This window comes from Lycium barbarum, chromosome 11 (assembly GCF_019175385.1).
Source record: "Lycium barbarum isolate Lr01 chromosome 11, ASM1917538v2, whole genome shotgun sequence".
Lineage (NCBI taxonomy): Eukaryota > Viridiplantae > Streptophyta > Magnoliopsida > Solanales > Solanaceae > Lycium > Lycium barbarum.
The window spans coordinates 120,052,966-120,073,760 of record NC_083347.1 but is presented as its reverse complement, the minus strand read 5'-3'; the positions used below and the strand labels follow the sequence as shown (position 1 = coordinate 120,073,760).

General features: G+C 33.0%; 1 protein-coding gene and 1 pseudogene across 1 annotated transcript; one reads left to right on the top strand and one right to left on the bottom strand.

Annotated features, from left to right (window-relative positions):
- Window positions 1-232: 232 nt before the first annotated feature.
- LOC132618557 (ethylene-responsive transcription factor 8-like) lies at window positions 233-1,949 on the top strand. Its single transcript, XM_060333588.1, has 2 exons — window positions 233-602; window positions 1,324-1,949. The coding sequence occupies exons 1-2, from the start codon at window positions 344-346 to the stop codon at window positions 1,722-1,724; spliced, it is 660 nt and encodes a 219-aa protein (XP_060189571.1). The 5' UTR covers window positions 233-343; the 3' UTR covers window positions 1,725-1,949.
- Window positions 1,950-11,416: 9,467 nt separating this feature from the next.
- LOC132620449 (receptor-like protein 4) lies at window positions 11,417-19,819 on the bottom strand (annotated as a pseudogene).
- Window positions 19,820-20,795: the final 976 nt, after the last annotated feature.

Below are 20,795 nucleotides of genomic sequence, written 5' to 3'. Positions count from 1 at the left end.
TAAAAAAATAAAAATAAATTTAGGGGACTGCATTAAACCTAAATAAAAGTTAATGTGTTTTAACTAAGAAATCCCAAGGACCAATAAAACATACACTATTTGCTTTACAGTAAGAAATAAAATGCCACGTAATTAATATATGGTGGGTCCCAATAACTCCATCAGTCAAACACTCCATTGACTGTGCTGTACCACTTTCCTATTTAAACAGCACTCTCTCCACCTCCACCTACACTTTCTCTCAACCATACCCTAAAATTCTCTAACAAATTCTATGTACAAAACAATAATATTCCCAGACAACACGTATCATTAACTAATAAACCAACAAACACAGATATAAATGGCGCCGAATGACAAAAAATATGCTGCTGCTGCTGCCGGAAAAGAGGTGCATTATAGAGGTGTGAGAAAGCGGCCATGGGGTCGGTACGCAGCTGAAATTAGAGATCCTGGAAAAAAAAGTAGAGTTTGGTTAGGCACATTTGACACCGCGGAAGACGCGGCAAAAGCATATGATGCTGCCGCGCGTGAATTCCGCGGTGCCAAAGCGAAAACTAATTTTCCACATCCTCCATCACTGACGGAGGATGTGAAAATAGGTAATAATAATAATAATCTCTCTGTCTTATTTTTATTTTCACATGACATGTTTTAATTTGTTTTTTTTTTTCTTTCAAAAAGAAACGATTTGACAACTTTATCGGGTTGTTAGGTGATTTATCGGGTAGACTTTCATCTTGATTTCGGCTTTGAGATGATTGACCTGATCGGCTTGAAACTTGATTTGATTATCGTAGTCTCTTTTTTTAAAGAAAAAATTTGTTGTCTTACTTTTCTTTGTTTTGTTGTCCTTTTCTATTTGTGACTAACTTTTTAATTTTAATTTTAATTTTCACTTGATATGTTTAAGACGATTAGATCAAAAAATAATAAGTATATTCTATGCATCTTTAATTTAAGAATGCAGGTACTGGGTGGGAAACTTTAAAAAAAAAAAAAAGAAAAAAAAAAGACAAGATTTAAGAGTTTTTTTTTTTTTTTTTTTTGTACTTTTTAAAACTCCGTTTTAAGTCAAAATCTGAGAAATAAATTGAAACGGAAGGAGTAATATTTGTTTGTAGTTTTTTTTAATTTTTGTAATGTTATATGAAAGTTGTAAATAAGTTGTATAGGGTATGGCACCGGTCCTGATTGAGTGTTTTGATGTCTATTTTTTCTTGCTCAGATTTGGTTTTCTGTATAAAAATTGTAGGCTAATCATAACCTAATGTTGTATATTGATTCTGAATAATGGGTTTTTTTTTTTTTTTTTAATTGCAGCGAATTGTACAAAACCTAATAACGGGGACGGTAATCGGAGTCCGAGTCAGAGCAGTACTGTTGAGTCATCACCAGCAACGGCGGCGATGGTAGAATCATCGCCGCCGTTAGATCTAACCCTCGGAGCTATAAATAGCTCCCGGGGTATATTTAACAATGGTGTAGGTAAGTTTTTGTTACAAAATCATCAACTTCATGTTTATCCAATGAATCATATGTACTATTTTGATGCTTTGCAACGAGCTGAAGCAATTCATCACGAAAAAAATAGCCCCAAAACAGTTAAGAGCGAATCAGAATCATCATCTTCAGTGATTGATTTTTTTGGTAACGATCGTAAAGTAAACGCTAAGGGAGTCGATATCGACTTAAATTTTCCTCCAGCACCAGACAATATGTGAAGATTGATGGCATTGTTGATGGGAGATTTTGGTTTTAATTAGTTTAGTTGTAATGTTGTTTTTAAGTTTGTAATGTCCCCCCCTTTTACTTTTGAGAAATTAGTGAAGAGTTAAAGAAAATAGTATATGATAGGGAAATGTAGTTTAATATGGGGGATTGGTGATCACCGTTTTATGTGAATATTGAAAGATCTGATCTTTATAAAAGTTAGTTGGAATTAATAATTGTTTCAGGCAGTTTGTTTAAGTGTTATTATCTGATTTGAGACACTAGACGGATCTAGAATTTTTTTTTTTTTTTTTTCAATTGATGATTTGGAGTATTTATGACTTTAGACTTATATTTTGTATTGAAAGTACGTTTTAAATTTATATGAACTCGAAATTGTAACACTGTATCTGCTTGGAGATCATGTTATCGTATCTCATAGCTGAAATTGCAAAACAAATAATTGCAGTTTTTATTAGCTACAATTTTTGCATGTTCATATCATTTTTGCTGTTTTTGCAGAATCAAGACATAAATAAAGTTGTTATAGGACGCCAAACATTAGCAAATCTTTTGTAACCAAACAAACTCCAACACTAAGCCCCAATAGAATTGTTACCAAAGCAACACGTTATCTATTTTACCACAAAACAACGTTAATCTAAGCTAAAACTATATAAGCAAGTATTTAAGCCAAGTCTTGCTCAGTTCGTTTAAGTAAAGCATTGAAAGAGTACATTAGAAAAGATACTATTCATGTGTAACATTTTATATGATAGCAAGGGGTTGTTTGGTTGCCGGTGTGATTTCTTTGTTTTGTTATCTATAAAATCAAACGCACCGAATACGGTCTTTGGTTAGCAATTTAGAATTCCACATAAATAAGACATGAATAAGTTATAAGATAATCTATATATTATTTTATGCAGTATAGAAGATGAAATAACTAATAAGAGTACCATATAAATAACTAAATTTTGTATAACTGATTCCGACATAACTAAATCCTACGGTACCAATACTTGCATAACTCTAGCTGCCAGGCAGCAACCAAATTTCCCCTACCTACATTAGAAATCAAACATTTAAAAAAAAAAAATCACATCTTGTATTTTATATATATTTTTTTTAATTATAGCGCATAGTGTCCACAAGCCAAGTGAACAATAATGAGCGTGGTGGTTAGTAATTAGTACTCTTTCTGTCCCAAAAAGATTATTCTTATTTTTTTTTTAGTCTATTTTAAAAAGATTGTCCATTTTTTATATTTAGAAATAATTTAACTTTATGAGATGATTTGCAGCCATATAAATATCTAAGACTTTTTCTAGATCATATATTTCAAAAGTCTTCTTTTATTTTTTAAATTGTATGTCAAATTAAAAAAGGATAATGTTTTTAGGACGGAGGAAGTAGTAGGAAAAAACGAAAGGTATTAAGTAAAGTGTTGATTGCAGAATCAAGCGCGTCGCCACGTATTGTTCCCTCCGTCTCATATTACTTATCCACTTTTACTTTATACGCTCTTTAAAAATTCATAAATAAAAATGTATTTTTACTACATTATTCTTATCTCTTTCTAATTAATGTAAGGATAAAATAGGAAAAAATTAATTAATTCTGTCTTGGTTTTGTAAATAGATAAATATTTTGGGACATATATTTTTAGTAATGTGGTCAATTAATATGGACGTACTTTAAAATATAATTAAAGTTAAGGGCAAAGTGGATAAAATTTAATTAATTTTATCTTGATTTTATAAATGAATAAATATTTTGAGAAAGATATTTATAGTAATGTGGCCGACTAATATGAGACTGATGCATTATTTATTTACGAAAAATAGCAGTTTAGGAGACAAGGAAAGGGCCCACGTGGACTATTAGTGGAAAACGCGGCTGCCGCTTTTTGTGGGTTCCCCGTATTTTTGGTCCTCCAATTTTAGGGACAAGTACATTAGAAGTCTATAATTTCTTATTTGTCTCGTGTCATTACATTAGCTTTTTTTAACTTCCTATCAGTGTTTGATCTGCATTAAAGCTCTCATTAATTTAGATTCAATCTGTATTACCCATTTAGGGGGGAAATAATTCCTAACAAGTTTTTTTTCTATATTCAAAAATCAAATCCGAAATTTTTAATTAAAACTAGGGGGATTCTATAAATATTTATCTCACTACCATTCTTGTAATTGGTGTGTCATTATATTATATACCAACGACATGAGAGGGTGAATGTGTTTTTGAATCAAACTTTTTAGGAGGAAATGACGAATATTATATCGGTTACAATAAGAACTAAGAAAAGAGATAAAGTCAAACTTCGTTATAACGGTATCGTTGGTACCAAAATGCTATTATAAATAACATATAATATAATATAAAAATTAATATCAAGAATACTTGATTGTTATAATAAAATGTTGTTATAGATGATGACGGTTATAGAGAGATCTGACTATAATAGCTAAAAGGTCCTCTAAACTATTACATTTTTGTTGTAATTAAGTAATTATTTTAATTTGTTACTCCCAATCCCAGTACTATAATTATCCCGGGATTATAATCCTGAGACTAATTTATTCCATCTCTTGGGATTATTTTATACCATCTAGTGCTGGGATATCCCAACCTATACCATGCATCAAACGACCCTTAATATTTAAAGATTCAAACCTTCCGACTTGAAGATGACCTACAATATGTACAAGTTAAAGGTATACCCCTAACTCAATGGCTATCAAAACCGGATAATCCAAGATTTTAATTTTATAAGCTCGAAATATTCTGATCCTACATTTTTTTTTCAGTCGCGGCGAACATATTATTTGTGCCTATTTGTGTAATCTTTTAGCACATATATATTGTGTCTGAGCCTAAGCACGGACAGAGGTACACCTTTAGCTATAAATTCAACAGAATTAATACCTTGTTTTGGGGAGTGGTTGGCATAATGTTTTCAAACAGAATTAAGTAGTCATTTTCAGAAAATGAAAGGAGTATTAACAGGGGGAAGCATCTCTGTCCTATTTACACATTTGCAGATTCATTTGGTGCCTTCCTCATTTAGGTTGAATTCATTGATACAAAAGCTCATCATATTAATTGAAAGAAAAAAATAAAAAGACATGTCAAACTATAACACACAACTCTTCTAAAAGAATAATATTCTTATTACATTTATATATATTTGACTTACATCTTAAGCATTTTCTCTAATTTGAATTTCATACTCAATCAAATACTTCCATATAAAATGAGACAAGGAGAATAGAGAAGGAAAGATTAATTTTGTTGAAACTTGTCGTTATTTTCCACGATGTTTATGTAACTAAACATATTTTTCTGAAAAGTAATATTCCATTCGTTTCAATTTATGTGAACTTTTTCGGATGAAGATCAAACTTTATAACTTAATTTGACCGCAAATTTTGACGTAGATTTTTAAGTTTGTAAATGTTAAATGTATATATTTAGAAACTACATAAAAATTACTATAAGTCATGATAATTTATAATTCAAACAATTTAGAAAAAATGTAAGAAAACGTGGTCAAAGAACTACCTCGTAGACTCTCCAAATAGTACTATATTTATATCTTTTTTATTTTGCCATTATAGACTTGAACTATAGCAGCACAATAGTTTGTACCTTATTTTAGATAATAAAGTCCAAATTATTTTTGAAAAATTATGTTCTGTCTTAAAAATCGTCACATATAATAAGACGGACAAAATAAAAAAGCAAATGGGCGTGAATAGAGATGACGTGTCGGTATGAGACAGACAGTTTATACCATAGGTTAGTACTAAAACAATTCAGACAAAAGGAGAAAAATAAGGGTTGCGTGTTTGTAATGGGCGGCTGTCTATGTTAATAATTTTCCTTAAAGTTTAGGATTCCATCCTAGTATGATTATTTTATTTGGTAAAGTATTTGATACTCCTTTATTTATCCAACAATAGACATGAGATATAATAATAATAATATAAGAACTAACTGTACATTAATAAAGTTATCAAAATGACTATATTAGTCTCACAAAAGCAGTTTCTATTATTGTCACGATCCAAACCGAAGGGCCACGACAGGCATCCGGGCCTTACTTACCGAACACCAACATGACATCCTTTCATAATATAATCATAAAGGTAGGTGGGCCGCAATGGCCATCGATGACAACCTACTAACGCATGGGAGAAATAAACTGAAAAGGGGCAAGCCCGAAAGGATCTACATACTGCCATCGACGACAACCTACTAACTCATGGGAGAAATAAACTGAAAAGGGGAAAGCCCGAAAGGATCTACATACATAAACATGACCGAACATAATAGTACAGGTCGATAAGGCTGTCATAAACATATGTATAGCAAAATGCAGGCCGGCAAGGCCATACAACAACTAACTACATCATAACTGTCTACAAGCCTCTATTAGAATACATGACATCATAAGGTCGGGACAGGGCCCCGCCATATATACCCATATGTACAGTAAAAATGTCATACCAAGACTAGATAGCAACTCCAAGTCAAGTGGAGCGCTCTAATATCAACGCCGAGTGGGCAACCTACTGATGCGGACCGTCACCCTATCTATCAGAACTGCAGGCATGAAACGCAATGTCCCCAGGCAAAGTGACGTCAATACGAATAAAGTACTTAGTATGTAAGGCAAGAATGTAACATAAGAAAGACATGAGTGTAACATGAAGTAAAGAGAATCAACCTGTACAAACCTGTACATCTGAAATGCCTCGAAGGGCTATGATATACATGAGTATTGTATATATACGTATATAACATCGTTCATACATATATATGTATGAACGACGTTATATACATATATATGTATGAACGGCGTTATATACGCATATATACAGTACTCATGTATATCATAGCCCTTCGAGGCATTTCAGACGTATATAATGCCATCAGCCTCTGTGGGCATCATTATCATAGTATCATATAAGTGCATAAGTATGATAAGAGTGCATTCTGAGTTGGTCGAAGTGACGTAAGGTCGTTACCTCTCCAAACAATGTTATGAGACTAACATCATTATCATTACCAGACTCTATGGAGCATACAAATCATATGAATAGACTTGCTGAGCATAATACTATTAAGACATGAATCAACAGGAAAATTTCTAGCTACTAAGAGCGGAATCGTTCTGACATCTGTTTCGGTTATGTTTAATTAGTTTCATAAAGATCATGCCAAAAGAAGAAGGATTAGCCTTAACATACCTTAATCTCCTCATAGCTACAATACTCCCAACGCAGCACACAATAGAGCTTAATCTACACAAGTACAATATGGCATCTAGTTTTTTTTTTAGTTTCTAATTACTCCGTATATTATTATACTTATTTGTGTAATCTTTTAACACATATATATTGTGTTTGAGCCTAAGCAGGGACAGAGCTGCACTTTTACCTACGAATTCAATAAAATCATTAACTTGTTTTGGGAGTGGTTGGCGTAATGTTTTCAAACAGAATTAAATAGTCATTTTCAGAAAGTGAAAGGAGAATATAGAGAATATTAAGAGGGGGAAGCATCTCTGTCCTATTTACACAGTTACAGAAAATTAGGACTCACAAAAAAAAGGATGACCTCATCCATTTGCCATCCCCACTTTAGGTAATTAAATAAATTATATGAATATAAATAAAGAAATTGAAATTTGATAAAATTTGAGCAATTTGGTCATAAAGTCATAATTTACTTATCATTTAGCTCATTTTTATCTAATTTATTTCAGCCCCAAAACCTTTTATATATGTTGATAATTCACTTATTTAGTATATGTTTGACCTTAGAATTTTTCACTTTTTTCGAAATAATTTTTTACTTTATTTAAAAATTGATATTTGACATAAAAATTCTAAACCCAACTTGAAGTTATATTTTGAATTTGGAAAACAATTTATAATCTATTTTTCAACTCACTTTTCTCTTTTAAAGTTATACTGTTTAAGTACATTTAAACATTAACGTTATTTAAAATATTTCTTGCAAAAAGTATAACTAAACACAACCGCATCTTCAACTTCAATTTCAAATTTAAAAAGAAATGAAAAATATCTAAATCTATGACCAACAATCTACTTATTAACTCTACTCATTTTAACTCGCCCAAAATTAATTCAATCCATTCATTTAACACCCTCTAATAATATGGGCGTGAATAGAGGTGACGTGTCGGTATAAGACAGACAGTTTAAACTATAGGTTAGTCGGCTGCCTACGGATAAAACAATTCAGACAAAAGCAATCAATTTTTAAGGGGAAAAAAAGAGTGTGTGTTTATTGTTGGTGGCTGTCTATGTTAAAAACAATAATTTCCTTAAAAGTTTAGGATTCTAATCCTAGTATAGGATTCCTTATTTTATTTATTACTTTATCCAACATTAGATATCTGATAATAATCATAACAATAACAACAATATATGAATTAACTGTACCTTAATAACGTTATCAAAATGACTATATTACTCTCTCAAAAGCATTTTTTATTATCATCTCAAAAGTTATAATTGTAAACAAGAATTTATTTAAGAGCCCGTTTGGATGAGCTGAAAGTTATTTTATAAATAAGCAGTTACGTGTTTAGATAAAAGTGCTAAAAGGGTTTTTAGAAGTAAGGATAGTATCAAAATTAACAGAAAATATAAGGGATAAAAGGGTAAAGTTGTTAGTCAAACCAAAATGGCTTTTAAGCCCAAAATAAATAAATTGGGGTTGAGCAACTTCTTGATTTTGGCTTATTTTAAGCACTTTTTAACTTAATTTAAGTTATTTTCTATTTTACCAAACATCCGAATAAATTAAAAATAACTTATAAGTTAATTTGACCAACTCATAAGTCAAACCAAACGGGCTCTAAGTCCATTAAGCTTCAAACCAAATGCATCACTTGGTCCATTATTTGATGCAAGCTTTTGTTGGAAACCGAGTACTCACTCTTAATTTGTTTATCTTAATTTGATTCGGCATTAAGTTTAAGAAAAATGAAAAGACTTTTCATTGCAAGATTTTGCTGAAAACTGAGTAAGTATAATATCAGACTAATTATTAATTAACTTACATTAAATGATTGTCATTAATCTATAATGCCTTGATTTTGGGGAAAGCTTAATACATACAACAATCTGAAAGAGAAAACTGTTTGACTAGACTATGGTGGACAGCATCCCTAGGTCGTCTTTGCATATTAGGGGTCATTTGGTTCAAAAACAAATTATAATAACGTAGAAATTATTTTTTGGATTTTTTTAGAAAAGGAAAGATATAAGTTTATTATTTTAATTCATGTATTATTAATACCCTTATTTTTATTTTTATTTTGTTCTGTATAAAGTAACAAATAGCACTACTAAACCAACAGGAATTAACAACAAATTTTGTAGCTAAACAACAAAATCTAACGCTAATTTTTGACGTAGCAACGCATTATCACAAAATTTTGCTTGTTATGAGCTAATTCAGTTTTATTGTAGTGTAGATTTTTCTAATAATTTATGCACGTGTCATTAAAATAAGGTAAAATACAAACCAAATAATACTTGTATAAATTTTTATGTATTGTTTCAATTTAGATACGAGTATTCAATTTAGACCAGAGGTACTAGTAATATGGAGGTGTTAGGTTTAAGCAGGTGAAGTGGTCAGTGGTAAGGTGTCGACTGATGAATGGATAACAGTACAATATTCCCTTTTTGAGTAATAAAGTGGTGACACCATGGGGAAAAAAAAAGAGTGTAAAAATAGGGTAAGTTTATCAGATGCCCACGTGGATGTGTGAGTTAATGAAGACAAAAGAGTTGGATTTTTGGGGTAAAAGGGACATAGTGAGGTCAAATCTGATTCTGAGTAATATTTTACTCTGTTTTTGGTGTGTAATGGTGGACCATTTCTCAGACTGTAAAGACATGCAGGACACGAGTGCTGAGCTCACTGTTCTTTTTATCCTGTGTTATTAGTATGAGATTTCCTAGGCTCGTTGGTGTGAAATGAGCTTAAACTATAAGTTAGCTTAACGATAGATTTAGAGTCTGTTTGGATGGATTTAAAAAAGCAGCTTATAAGTTAAAAAACTTTTTTACGCGAATTGCCCTTTATTTGGGGTGGTCTTTAATTTTTGCTCTTCAAATTAGTGGTCTTTAAGTATCGTCCCTCGCCTAGCACCCTGAGATTGTGGGTTCGAACCCTAGCTCAGTAAAAAAAAATAAAAAATTACAAGGCAGAATTTTTGCGAGGTAGAGGTTACAAAATCAGGCAGAATTTTGCAAATCTGCCATGCAAATTCTGCCTATTTGGGCCTTAAGGCAGAATTTGCATGGGCACAGACAGAATTTAAAGACCACCATTTTGAGGGGTAAAAATTAAAGACCACCTCCAGCGAAGGACAATTATTTAAGCTAAGCCAAATGAGTCAAATTATTTTTTTGGGCTTATTTTAAGTACAAAATGACTTAAAAGCTGGCCAGCCAAAAACTCAAAAAAACTGAAAACAACTTATAAGTTGTTTTCAGCAACTTATAAGCTAAGCCAAACGGGCTCTTAGTTGAAACTTGAAAAAATGGAGTTTTTGAAGTTGTAACGAAAAATAATTTTTGAAACTGAAATTGTGTTTGGACATATATTTTACTTGGAAAAAATTTAAAGTTTTGTGAGTGAAAGTGAAATTTCACCCAAAAATTGGTTTGGGCCAATTTTAAAAAACTGAGCAAATTTCATGAACAACTAGTAGCAGATCTAGAAATTTCACTGAGGGGTTCGAAAAAAATAACAAAAGCTAAAAATAAAAAATAATGTTGTTTCTGGAAATCGAGCATAAGACGCTAGACGTAATTTTGAACACCCTGGACCACTTGAGCTAACCTTTTGCATTTTTTTAGGATATTCAAAAGTATATATATGTACATAAGCGCAAAAAACCCTACCCTATGTATACATTGTAATTTTTTATCGAGGATGTGCGGGTGAATCCTCACCGCCCTCCATGACTTTTTATTTTTTTCGGTCATGTCAACTAAAGCGGCTATATTAGTCGTTGCAGCTAAAAATGAGTGATCTTTTGCTCATTTTGTAAGGCTATACCATAGTATATACCAACACTCCTTTTATTTCTTTAACTTTTTTTTTTTTTTAATAATGGTGCTTGTTAAGGAAAAATACAAGGTCTATATTGCGTTTAAAGATAGAAGACCTGGTATATACGATTCTTGATATGAATGTTGTATATACGATTCTTGATATGAATGTTCAATGCAACACGGCTTTTGGCTTTCTCTTTGACTATAGGATATAAATGCCATACACAGTGTCTTGACAATTTCTCGACAAATGTCTATTAAGGAGCTACTATTGAAATACTCCATTCATTTCACGTTATTAGTCATAATGTGATTTGTCATAAAATTTAAGATGAAAGATAGACTTTTAAAATTCACTATAATCTTAGATATGTTATAACATTATAAGAGTTTTTGAAAGTTCTTATTTAAACACGTCACATCATTTGTATAACTGTTAAAAGTTGCTCGTTAAAGATAAAAGTAAATCATTCATTTTGATACAAACTAATAAGGAAATAGTGCAAACAAAAGGGGGGGGGGGGGGGGGGGGGGGAGGGAGTAAGTACACTCCTTGTCCAATTCCGGAAACTAGTTGTTTAAAATTAGCAATTCAGAAATGCAATTTGATCTCTTTCCACTAAAGTTTAGAGGGTAGACTTATACAACACATGCTAGTGAGAGACAACATGTACTGCTGAGATAATCGAGGTACTCGCAAGCTGGCTTGTATACCATTACACAGTTCACATGAGTGTCTTCAACCAAAACTGACGAGACGAATACATGTAATATACACCATTCTGTCTATTCCTCCACATTATCTGCAAGTATCTTTACAGTACTGAATTATATCTATGGCATTTGATCTTACTTCCCCTGTATAACCACTATACACATTTCTAGCCACAAAGCAGACTTCTCACAGCATTATATGTGGCAATCTTCTCACTACGCACCAGTGGCAGATTTACGTAGTTTGGAGGGAGTTCAACCGATCTTCCTTGTTGAAAAATTATACTGTGCAAGTAGGGTATAAATTGTTTGCCTTTGGTATGTATATTAATTGTTGAATTTCAGTGACATTAGAGAAATTATCAAAACTTGCTTTATATAGCATGTTCGAATTCAAGTAAGCAAAGGAGGTCCATTCTCAGCAGCTGTCCGGGTATGTTCGTGATGATGATCATGGTGATGGTGTCTTGTCATTTGAATATGGTTCAAATGTGTTCTTTTCTTTGCATAAGGAGCATCTCGCGCTGTGCAAAAATGAAAAAAAAAAAACAGTGATTCATCTATGAGAAGCACGATACAGAGAAAAAGATCCAGTAAACTCGTTTAGGGATACATCTTCACTAGAAACTCATTTCTCGAAAGATACTCATTGACAAAAATACCGGCAAAGAGATGGGGAATACATTTGAATATGGATATAGAGCATGTTATGTTGAAAACTCTTACCAGCAATTCTTTTAGCGCGGAGGATATTTTGACGCCTTTTCCACCAACATGTTATGCAGGTGGCGATAACTACAACAGCCACACACGCCCCTAAGCCAATGCCGATTTTGGCACCAACAGTAAGATGCGGTCCACATGATGGTAATCCAGGAATACCGCAAAGGCCTGCATTATCAGTAAAACTGAAAGCATCCACAGTTAAGTATTTTGCATAAGCACCAGTGAACAAAAATTTCACAGCCGTTTCTTTATCTGATCCACAAGTTAATATACCCATGAATATCATATTACTTTCAGCACATGATGATAAGGTTTAGTTAGTATCTCGGCCTAGAGACATTACTCCATAGCCTCCTTTTCGTATGAAACTTCTTAGTTTTTACTCTTATTACATTCAGTTTGAGAGGAAACAACAGCATATATTTTCATTCAAACATAGAAAGATAGGTAATGCACTCTATCCAAGACTGAGACAACATAGGCTAAAGAAACGGGCATAGAGGACAGCTAGACGATCAAAGATCAAGCAAGAGGATGCAATCAAAGAACATCACAACATTCTCCGTATTAGACTTTTTCGACTATTTTTGTATGTCAATTAAGGAAAAATGCCAAATGTTACCACCCACACAAGATGGTAACGAGTAGACCTTAGTCGAGATTGAATGACGACCACAAGCAGTATGTATTTTTGACAACAAAAAGTTGGACAAAGGAAAAACTACATGAAGTAATAACGGTAAACAACTTCATATACTATAGTTATGATGCAATTTCTGAAGGATGCTTTACTAAGAACAAGCCTTGTGCCAAGAATGTGCAATTAGGAGAACATACTTGAAGCTAGCTCTGTGCAAGAGCCGTCCTCCTAGTGCTGCAGGAACTTTTCCAGAGAGCAAGTTGCCATTGAGATTTCTGTAATAAATAAAGTAGTAAATAAGAGCTCTTTCTTGATTCATCTCATGTACTTAACTGAACTCGTTGAAGTATCTTACAGTGTCAGTAATGAGGTCAACTGCCAAGGCTCTCCGGAATCGACCCGTTGAAAGAATTGTATGAAAGATCCCTGTTGTGCAACTTTTATTAGGTCATCACCAAGTGAGGATTTAATCATAAGAACAACTAAGGAACAGTATGCACATTCACTAACCCCGTGTATAGATGATAAAGAGCAATACAACTTAAAAATCTTGGTAATCGACACAATTATGAAAAGGTTTAGTGTTAATAGCACATGAAACAACTAAGAACAGATGATAAAGAGTAATAAGACTTTAACAAATTGTATGAAAGATCCCTGTTGTGCAACTTTTGTTAGGTCACAGAAACAACCAAGAACAATATGCACATTCACCACTCCCACGTACAGATGATAAAGAATAATAAGACTTAATAATCTTTTCAATTTACATAGTTACAAAAATCACGAGCCTTCCAAAATCCATCTTTGTATCATAATTTTTTTTTTAGAAAAGGGAAATGAGATCGTACCAGTGATTCTTCATTCACTATTAGTCAAACTAGGATTATAATTAATCAAACTCTTTTCTGGATTAAATCTTGTATGCCCAACATACTTGGAAAGTAAGTTGGAAACCCCATTTCATTTTAATATTTCATAATATATTACTCTGTCAGCATAGAAATGTAGAAGGGAGTACTGAAAAGGAAGAGACTCAGCAAGCATTACTCACAGTTTCTCCAGAATAATTATTGTTCCGAGTGCTGAGGGAATAGGTCCATGAATGCTGTTTCCACTCAGATTTCTGTAAAACGCACACAAGCAAGCAAAGCACAAGTTAGAGTAGATCATATTTCAGAAGTGGACGCCGACAATGCAATGCATGCATGAAAGGACATTCTAAACGATGCTCAAATATTTGAAAACCTCTTAAACTGATACTTAATAAAGAAAGTTATTTAACCTCTTAGTAATTCCTTTAGACGAATTGTGTCAAAAATAATTTCTTAAAAAGTGTTATCTATTGGTTAAAACTCATATTGATCATCAACTCCATTTTAAGAACTATAAGATCTTTGGCAGCTACATATCTTTCATCGAAATAGTATACATATTCCCAAAAACCAGCACTGCCATTTAAGCTTACATGCTCTGAAGATGACGCAATTGAGAAACATCATCTGGTACGAAACCCCGTAAACCTTGGTTGGCCAGGCTACTGTGCTTACAGGAAAAAACAGAAAGCCAATATTTGAGAAAGATAAAGTGAGGACACATATTAAGACAAAATACAGAATCATATAACATAGAAAGAAAGCCAAGTATAGTCCAGCAAAACTTTAAGGACCCATTTGGCCATGAAGATTATTCAATTTTCCGGAATGATTTTTCTCTTTTATTTCAAAATCAGCGTTAGGTTATAAAATTTCCAAATCCAACTTGGAGTTGGATTCCAAATTTGGAAAAGTGCTCCCTGTTTTCGTACTCATCTTCCTAAATTCCAAATAAAGTGCTCCGTTCTCTCCTTAGTAAAAAAGTATAATCAAACACAATTCCAACTTCATAAATTCCAAATAAAGTGAAAAATATTTGGAATCTATGGCAAAACACCTACTTAAATTGGTGTCAGGAACATCAATAGAAGGATACATATCAATGAGAATGTTATATTTACACGTGTGTGTGCATGCTTGTGCGCGTGTGTCAAATAGGAGGAACTTTTATATCTAAGCTCAAGGTCGAGAACGTACAGCCCATTGATGACCCAATTATTGCTGGTTCTGTCAAACTGACAATCTACTCCACTCCAGGGATGTTGTTGCGGAAAACATGGATCACCATTCCACCCAAGACGAAGGGGAAGTCCAAGTGCAAGTTTCAGTGACTGCAAAGCCTTTACTGAAAAAGAAAACAAGCAAAAAGTATATATAAGAGTAGATGTAACTTTTATAAAACAGAGAAGTAATATGAGAAAGGCACAAGCTGGACCAAGAAAAACATATTAGAACAACATGCTACATTTTGCCTCCTTTCAACTGTATACAGGAAGCTATAAAGTGTATCATGATTAAAAAACATGAGAAAATGACAAAAATGGTCCCTTATCTTTGGTAGTAGGTTCAAAATAGTCTCTTAAGTATTACTCGAGCAGTTTTAATCTTTTAAATTATCATAAGTGAACATTTTTTGTCTCCGTCAGATATTTACCAAACTCTTATTGTTAAATTTAACCGAAATTGTGGAAAAAAATACACTTAATCAGAAATACCAAAAATATTCCATCAAAATCCAAGAAACCACAACATAAAAAATACACCAGACACAAAAGGCAAAACATAATGTAAATTGCACCTCAAAAAGTTGCATTAGACTCTTGGAATAGACAAAAAATATTATTAACTAAAAAAACTGTACTTCTAAATGTGATTGCCCTTTAAATATTTTCTATTTCCACAATTCCATTAAATTTAACAATAAGAGTTTGGTAAATATCTGCTGGAAACCAAAAGTGCTCACTTTTGACAAACTTAAAGGACCAAAATTGCTTAAGTGATACTTAAAGGACTATTTTGAACCTGTTGGAATCTTACGGAAAATACTCGATCACGAACACTTTAACGAATTCACATAGCTTGAGGCATGTCAATTAAGACACTGTCCTTAAGGATATTTCACCCGGTATGGGTGTATCCCCCGGAATTCAACAAGCTCTTCTAGTACAAAACTAGAAGCCAGAATCTAACAAAGATCTCATAAAGGTAGATAACCCCGCAATATAACAAAGAGAAGAAAGTATTTCCTGGTATTGTTATGGTATATCTCTCACAAAGAATAGTAGAAAAATCTAATCACAAAAAGAAAAGAGATCTATATAAATAGGTGAGGATATGGACAAATGATAACCTCTGATTCTTTGTTACCAAACATCCAGCTATGATAATAGGTGTAAAAACCATTCAATTCTCTTAATGACTATTGAAGAATTAGATGGTCTATTATGATTTTGACCTTAACGTTATAATGTTATAAAGACTCATAAATGGCTAATGAAGAAGATGTCAATGATCTGTTACATGTACAAAAAGTTAGAAAAATAGATTAAAGACCATTAACAAGACTTTAATAGTATGAAACTGAACAAGATTTTTGAGTGCTTCTTTTTGAGATATCAATATTTTTTCAACAGAATCTACTACCAATGATAAGGGATCAGTTTTTCATTTTCTCAAAAAACATGTGTAACTTTTTAATTCTGTCGTTTCTTTCCCTGCTTAAGGTCAGAAAAGGAGCATCCAAGAGTATAAGTGAAACATCTAACTTACCTTCCTCTGGTAATGTTTTAGATTCAGCTGTTATAACCTCAAAAATCTCAATGGCATTAATAATGGCATGAGTCCCCGTTGTTGGATGTAATGTGATTGTTAAAAATCTTCCACTGACCGCAACGGTTTTGTTCAGTACAAGAGCGCTGTTAACGCCCCCAGCTATTCTCACAATGTCAACGTCATGAAACACCGTGTCACCATTTATCCGTATGTCAATAACCCTCTGTCCGACACCTGTAATTGAAGGATCAATTTCTGCAAAGTGTAACCAAACAGAGTAGTTTTTGTTTGGATCGACGTCTATCGTGTAAGTTAAATCCAGATCGTTGTCTGTACTAACAAGAGCAGTTTGGTAAAGAGCTTGCGGATAGAAATTCGGCGCTACAGAAGCTGACTTTATGATGCTTTTAGTAGATATGGGATTATCGGAATTCCGACCGAAAGTCATAATTGAACTCCAGAACCGATCCCCGCCCCAAGGATCCCCGTCGTAGTCAATGTCAAATTGTGAATTCTGATGTCCGCAGCTCAGTCTTTGGCTAGTCCGGAAGATTGTCTGTTGACCAAATACAGGACCGGAAAAAAAGTATGCTTTGTCATCTACTTGGAGAATCTCGATTGCGAGTATAGATGGATCTCCGTGACCAGTGCTGTGGAAGCAAAGCGAGGCAGTACCATTCTCGAGAAATACAAGAGTTTCAACAAAGGCTCCATCATCGTGATTACTCCAACCGGACGGCAAAGAATAAACCAAGGTCCCATCGACAGAAACGTCAAATAGAGGTTCGTTATCCAAACTATGTTCCGCAACTAATCCGAAGTAGATCCTCACTGAGTAGCGGCCACGTGGCACTTTATTGATGTTGTAACAATTTTCAGGACCCTGTGATAGAGGGAAATACCGTAATGTATTGAGTGGAGGCGTTATGAAACTTGGGCGGGTTGCTTTCTTAGTTATGCCTCCTGTATATCCGAAATCTTTATGCCAGAGGGTACTTGTAGGGGCACTGCGAACATCATTTTGAGCTCCACAGCTTATTCGCGTTACATATGGTGCTGCAGTTAATAAACAGGCTAGATAGTAAGCAAAGAGAAACTAAAACGAGCCTAATTAATAATTAATAATAAAGGAGCAACACTTTTCTTCTCACATAACAACGCTAGCAATCAAAAGAACTGCAGAACAAGTTCATTTGGTGAAGCAATAACCACTAGTAACAGAGGCAGAATAAAGTTATTCACTAATGTTACACCAATTTAGTGTACCTAAAAAAATTAATTCTAATGAAAAAGTAGACCTCCAGCTGCTCAATAAGTTTGTGAAGATGTTTCACTTATTTCTTCCCTCTTTACACAAGATTCAAGATAATTTTGCCAAATCATGAAATGAAGATATCAGAATATATGAGAATATACTGATGTTAAGGTCACAGTTATTAGGAATTCTTTCGTCTTTCTACCGGGAAAAGCATAAGAAAAAATTCTACTCTTTCTAGTTGCTTTGGAAAATTTAGGAGGTTCTCTAGAAGAAATATGGGGTCCTCCTTCTGGTGGCAACATGCTTGATCATTCATTCGCTGAGGGAGCTGGACATTATAATTTTTCATCATCATGACTCTGCCACCGAGTCAATTCCGTTCCACTTAATCCCTCCTTTGCCACTGAGTCAAGTACGGGCTTCTTCGCAAGAACTTATTTTATTCTGTAAAATCAAACTCAGACCCCTCATACGGAAATAACCTCCTCTCGACTGAAAAATCACCAGGCTTGATGCAGCCTAAAAATATAAAGATCCTTGCACCAGCTCAGAAAATTCAGAAAGTCTACCCCTTTCATGTTATTGCATTGTATTTGCACCTACCTGTAGCTTCTTTTAAGTATCACTATAGCTTAAAGAGGAAAACAGCTCACAAGTCATTCAAACATCCAAAAAACCAAGTATAGAATATGGAAAAGAAAAAGATAAAAAAACAGCTCCTCTAGTTGCAGTTAGGGCATTCAAACTACTCCCTCTGTTTCAATTTGTTTGTCTTACTTTCTTTTTTAGTCCATTTCAAGAAGAACGTCTCTTTCCCTGTTTGGCAACTCGTTAATTCAAACTTTCCACATGGCATGTTTAAGACCACAAGATTAAAGGGCATTAGGAACATTCTACATATCTTCAATTTAAGACCATAAGATTTAAAAGTCTTCTTTACTTTCTTCAATTCCGTGCCAATTCAAAACCAGACAAACAAATTGAAACGGAGGGAGTACAATTCATCACCTATGAAGTATCAAATTCAAAGCGAGTTCATTCCGAAATCAAAAAATTAGGCACCACAAGGTCCATGACTATATCCAACAACATAATCATAGAATTAACCACAACCAGCTAAGTACTTGCAAGAAGTTAGCTCATGAGGTGAGGATTTCTCAAGACCGTATAAAGAGTCCAATTGCACCATCCCACACCGATGCGGGCTTTTTTTTTGCAAAATATAAACTTATGGGTAAGTTTTAAATTTTAAAAATACTTTGAAATCACAAACTTGGAATTGAAATTCTACCTTTTAGGTGAATCTGGGATTTGAAATCAAAATTTCAAACTGAAATTGAAGTTTTGTTCAAATATCATAAACAAACACAAACTTCAAATTTAAAGTCCAATTTGCAAGGCCAAACAGGCCCTTAAGAGTAAAGAAGTAAAAGAAAGAACAACAAAATGTGGAAAAATGGAAAGATTAATCCATCAAACTAAAACAAAAAGAATATCCAAACAGCTAAATACTTGCAAGTTAACATTAATCAATCAAACTAAAACAAATATATATATAGCCCTGTTTCCGAGGCCTTTCGAAAACAACCTTCCTATCTGTCTGGCTAAGGTCGGCGCACACTTTACCCTCCTAGACCTCACGTTGTAGGATTTCTATACATATATTGTTGTTGTTATATATATATATATAATATAAAGCCCTTCATCAAATTCACATTGTACAAAAAGAAAAAGAAAATAAAAACAAAAGGAACTAACCAGGCCGAGAAATAGCAATATTTAGAGCCAAACAGAAGTTAGAGAAGAAGAAGAACAAAACTTGAAGTTTGAGCATTTTTTTTTGTTCAATAGCTGCTATGTCTTTTATTCAATTAACTTTAATTTCTTCTTCATTCTCCATATTCTCTGTATTGGAATTCAAAAACATTTCACTTTTGTCAGTGTGGGCACCAACTATCATATTGTAAGAGAGAGAGAGAAAAAAAGAATGTAAGAAGACTTGTTTAGAATATGGATGGGACGTGCTATATATTGTACTTGATTTATTATTGTTATATACTCCCTCCGTTTTAATTTATTTGAACTCATTTGACTGAACACGATATTTAAGAAAGAGTTCAAAATAAGTCTTGAATATTTACGTGACTGTAAATCATTCCATAAAGTGAATTTTTTGTCAAATTAGAAAAAAGATCATTTATTTTGACACAAATTAAAAAAAAATAAGTTTACATAAATTGAAACAGAAGGACCAGATCTTTTTACTTTTGTATTTTAATAATGGCGCATGAAGAGGTAGTGTTCGTGTGCTTATGAAGTCTACCGCTTCCCCTCAACCCTTGCCTATTTAACTGCCACGTTTTGATTTAATTTCTAATTACAGTATTAGAATTAAAATATAAGAATATATAACAATTAATTATGATTAAATGATAAATACAATGAGCCCGTTTGGATTGGCTTATAAGTTGCTTATAAGCTGTTTTCAGTTTTTTTAAGTGTTTGGCTGGTCAGTTTAAAGTCATTTTGTACATAAAATAAGTCTAAAAAAATAATTGGACCTGTTTGACTTAGCTTATCTAAAGCAATTTATAAGTTAAAAACAGCTTATAAACCCAAAAAAATAAGTTAGTCTACCCCAACTTATTTTTTTTTTACTTATAAGCTGTTTTCAGCTTATAAACTGCTTATTTTAAGCCCATCCAAACAGGCTCAATGTATACAAAACACATGGAGTACTATTTTACATTCATTAATTTATAAATATTAACTTCTTACTTCTTCTTTTTTCCCTCGTAAGACAAATTTACGACTGTAGTGATTCTTTTAATATAAATATGTTTAGAGTTACATTCATGATAGATCCGCTTTTATTTTTTTTATTTTGGAATGTTTTAAAGTGCTTGATATTATATTTTTGTATATTTATAACGTTCAAACTCTTCATTGATCATAAGAATCTTTATTCAATTAAATAACATCATATA

What these genes read in the sequence shown, in the direction of transcription:
- LOC132618557 (XM_060333588.1), top strand. Translation starts at nt 344, where the DNA reads ATGGCGCCGAATGACAAAAAATATGCTGCTGCTGCTGCCGGAAAAGAG. An exon ending in GACGGAGGATGTGAAAATAG is followed by an intron (nt 603 to 1,323) that starts GTAATAATAATA and finishes TTTTAATTGCAG; the next exon opens with CGAATTGTACAAAACCTAAT.